Source organism: Piliocolobus tephrosceles, unplaced genomic scaffold, assembly GCF_002776525.5.
Source record: "Piliocolobus tephrosceles isolate RC106 unplaced genomic scaffold, ASM277652v3 unscaffolded_27155, whole genome shotgun sequence".
Lineage (NCBI taxonomy): Eukaryota > Metazoa > Chordata > Mammalia > Primates > Cercopithecidae > Piliocolobus > Piliocolobus tephrosceles.
Genome location: NW_022310038.1, coordinates 13,967 through 17,554, shown reverse-complemented (window position 1 = coordinate 17,554; position 3,588 = coordinate 13,967). Strand labels below are relative to the sequence as shown.

General features: G+C 59.7%; 1 protein-coding gene across 1 annotated transcript; it reads right to left on the bottom strand.

Annotated features, from left to right (window-relative positions):
- On the bottom strand, positions 1 to 3,200 carry LOC111542917 (zinc finger and BTB domain-containing protein 22). The gene is made up of 2 exons (XM_023212497.2): positions 3,072 to 3,200; positions 1 to 2,405 (listed from the first exon to the last, which is right to left on the bottom strand). The coding sequence occupies exon 2, from the start codon at positions 2,334 to 2,336 to the stop codon at positions 435 to 437; it is 1,902 nt and encodes a 633-aa protein (XP_023068265.1). The 5' UTR covers positions 2,337 to 2,405; positions 3,072 to 3,200; the 3' UTR covers positions 1 to 434.
- Positions 3,201 to 3,588: the final 388 nt, after the last annotated feature.

The following is a 3,588-nucleotide window of genomic DNA, read 5'->3' as shown; positions in this document are numbered from 1 at the left end:
AGAAATAAAGAGCGCATCCTTGAGAGGGGGTAGGTTCTAGGACAAGGGTGGGGCTCAAAGGCCTGGTCTCCACGACAACACAAACACAGACTTCAGGCACAGACTACAACCACCTGACCCCTGACCCTGTGACTGCAAGATGCTCAACACGCCCCCTCTCCTACCCTCCATGTGCACCCTACTCTGGAGCAGGGGCTTCAGTGTACCCATCAGAGGGAAAGGAAGGGTTTAGTTCCGGAAATATCTTGGGAGGGAGGGGTTGAGTAGTAGAATGGGCGGGCGATGGTGCAACTGTGGTTCCCCTTCCAGAATATATACAAGTCCACAGAGATAAAGGAAGACAGTGTGGTGGGAGATCACCCGGGGGTCACAGCGCCCTTGTATCGTGCTTATTCCCTTTCCCGAAAGCTACCCCACCCCAGTAGCCTGCCCCTTCAGTTTGCTCCTCCACCTCCACTGAAGCCCATCTCCACCTTGTGGACGCTGGGTGGGGACCAGACACGTCTACTGGACGGGGGCGTGGCCGCACTCGCTTCGTCGCCGCTGCCCCCGCCCGTTCCGGGAGACTCTCTCTTGGAAGGTAAGGATGGCCCCGTGGGCGTCCCAGGCCCAGGTCCAGCTCCGCCCCCACCCAGGCGGTGCCGGCGCTCACAGTGTCCTCGGTGGCGCATGAAGCTGTCTCGCCACATGAACTTCTTGGCGCAGACTCCGCACTCGTAGGGCTTGAGACCTGTGTGCGTCTTCATGTGCTCAGTCAGATGGTGCTTCATCTTGAACTTTTTGTTGCACACGGGACAGTCAAACGGCCGCAGATTGAGGTGCATGTTCACGTGCCGGTCCCGCATGCTCTTGTGGGAGAAGGCCTTCCCACAATGGCACAGAAAGATCTTATTCCCGTCCCCGCTGCCAGTCCCTCCAGGGACCCCACCAACGCTACCCGGCACACCCAGGCTCCCCACCGACGTGCCCCCCACAGTCACTGCCCCGTGTTCTGCTTGGTTCCCTGGTGGTTGGCCAGGAGCCTGTGAGGAGGAGGATGAAGACGACGGGAAGACCAAGATCTGGTTGCCCTGCATGTCCAAGGGAAGAAGTGGTCGAGGAGGGTGGGAGGGTGCATAGGAAGAGGGAGTTGGCCCCCCTGAGTCATCAAGACTTGCCCCAGGACCCCCACCCTCATATGGACCAAAGTCATTGGAGGACTCACAGAAGTTAACCTGCTCCTCTCCCTTGTCTGGGGGCTCACTCAGGGTACGGACATCACTTATGCTGAGGGTAGCCTCAGGCCCTCCCCCCATTGGAACCCTGGAGCTACCCCCTAGTTCTTCATCTTCATCATCCTCACAGGTCAACACCAGGTCTTCCTCCTCCTCTTCCTCCTCCAGATCTGGGTCTTGGGGAACCAGCGGTGCTGGTGCTGGGCAATTACCACCTCGCTTCACGTATACCCAGTGTTTCTGTGGCATGATGCTAGGGGGTGTGTAGGTGGGTCTCCGGAGCCCAGCCCCAGGAACCACTGCCCCCCTCCCATCCCCACCATCATCGCACAGCTCATCTGCCTCCAGCAGCAGCTTTCCAGATGTGGCCCCCCCACTGCCAACGACAGGGGCTGGGAACACAGGGCCACCTCCTCGACGCTCCCCACTGCCCACTGCAGAAGCTGCAAATGCCTCTTGGGAGGAAGATGAGAAATCAGTGGACTCCCTGGGGCTGAAGTAGTTGCTGCTGCTGGGAGATTGATTCTCACTGGCCCGGCTGGAGGCATGGGAGCGTGCAGAGCCCATGGTAGCAGGGACCACAGTGCCCCCATTCCCGGATGGGACCCCAGCACCAGGGACAGTGACAGAGGTGGCTGCAGCAGTAGTGATGGTGGTGGTAGCTGAGGCCCGGCCTTCTCGGAGTAGTTCAGTGCACTTGTCCACAATGTGCCACATTTGGAGCACAGACCCCACTGTGAGGAAGTTGACAATGTCAGCAGCAGCCATGCTGAGGCGGCCAGTGTAAGCGGAGGCTAGGACAGTCTCAAAGGCGCCTGGGTCCATGACACTGGGCAGTGAGATGGAGGTCATGCCCTTGAGTAGGACCTGATCATGGAAGTAAGGGGAGGAGGCAGCCAGGACAGCCCGATGAGCCCGGAACTCACGGCCCTGCACTCGGATAGACACATCGCAGAGCTGGCCCTGCAGACGCTGCTGATTGAGGGACTCCAGGAGGGCACTGGTCACCTCAGGGAAGGACACATGTACCACCGCAGCTGCTGGCAGGGGTAGTGGGGGCGGCGCCAGCGACAGCGGTAGGGGAAGTGCTGCCCCACTGGGAGACAGAGGAGATGGCTCCATGTTGTGGAGGGAGGGGATACCCCCCCAGCCACAGGAACAAAGAAAGGAAGAGGGCGGCCGGGGGGGTCTCTGGGAAGAAAAAGAGAAAAGAATAACGATAACATCTCATAACGACACAGCCCATTACAACTCAAAAATATGTTCACACTCATTATCTGTGTAACTCCCCACAACAGTGAGGTAGGTATTCCTCTCAACCCCATTTGACAGATGAGGAAACTGAGGCTCAGAAAGATTACAAGATTACCCAAGGTCACACAGCAAGTGGCACCGCCAGCAAACACAGGTATCTGACAAATCCTGTGCCCTTTCCTTGGAGGTTAGAGAAATAAGGTGCTCTTAGGGGGTGGAGTGGCTTCCTTCGGAATTATACCCTATTTCCCATTTACCTGGGAGCCTGACATTCCAAAATCTACCTTTTTGGTGTTTTGCACCCACTTTTTGGGAGGGGGCAGGGCAGCTCCGCTACTGAAAACCAACCCTCGCTCCATCTCCCCTCCATGCTATGACCCCCAAGCTCTCTCGTCGTCCACGCCCCCTTTACCCCAGCTTCTCTAGCCCCGCCCCTTTCCAGGCCCGCCCCCGTGCCCCGCCCACTATCGGGCCTTTCGACCCCCCCCCCTGTCTACCCCCCCCCCCAACGGGCCCCGCCCCCCCCCCGCTCCGCCCCAGGCGCTACCTCGGCCTCTTCTCCCACCCGGAAGGCGCCCCCCAACCTCGCGCGTCCCCGCTTACCGGGCCGCGCGCCCCCGGGCCCCCCCCGCCCCTCACTCGGCGGCCAGAGCAGCAGCCTGGGCCCCTCCCGCCGCCATCTTGCGCCGACTCCCTCCGCCCTCCGCCTCCGCTCCGCCTCCCGCCCCTCTGCCTTTAAAGGCACAGCCGGGCACCCCGCCCGTGCCGCTGGGCAATACTCGGCCGACTCGGCCACTTTGCCTTTAAAGAACCGTCGCCTCATTCCACCTTAAAAGATCAGGTCCCCTCCTCCTCTGGGAACTCAGGACTTGGTTCGGCCGAAGCATTTATTCTCCTTTAAAGCTATAAGCTTGTCTTTTCCCATTGGCGATGGGTTCAGGTATCGTTCCCCAGGCTCCGCCTCTGAGCTGTGACCATTAGCTGGTTGGTGGGATCTAATCGCCCTCTTCCTAGCTCTTTACAGCCCCCTGAAGCCCCGCCCCCTTTCTCCGGGCCTGGATTGGCCAAATAACCTTGAAGTCGGCCCCTCATTGGCTTTTTCACTCCTACTGCACGAAGT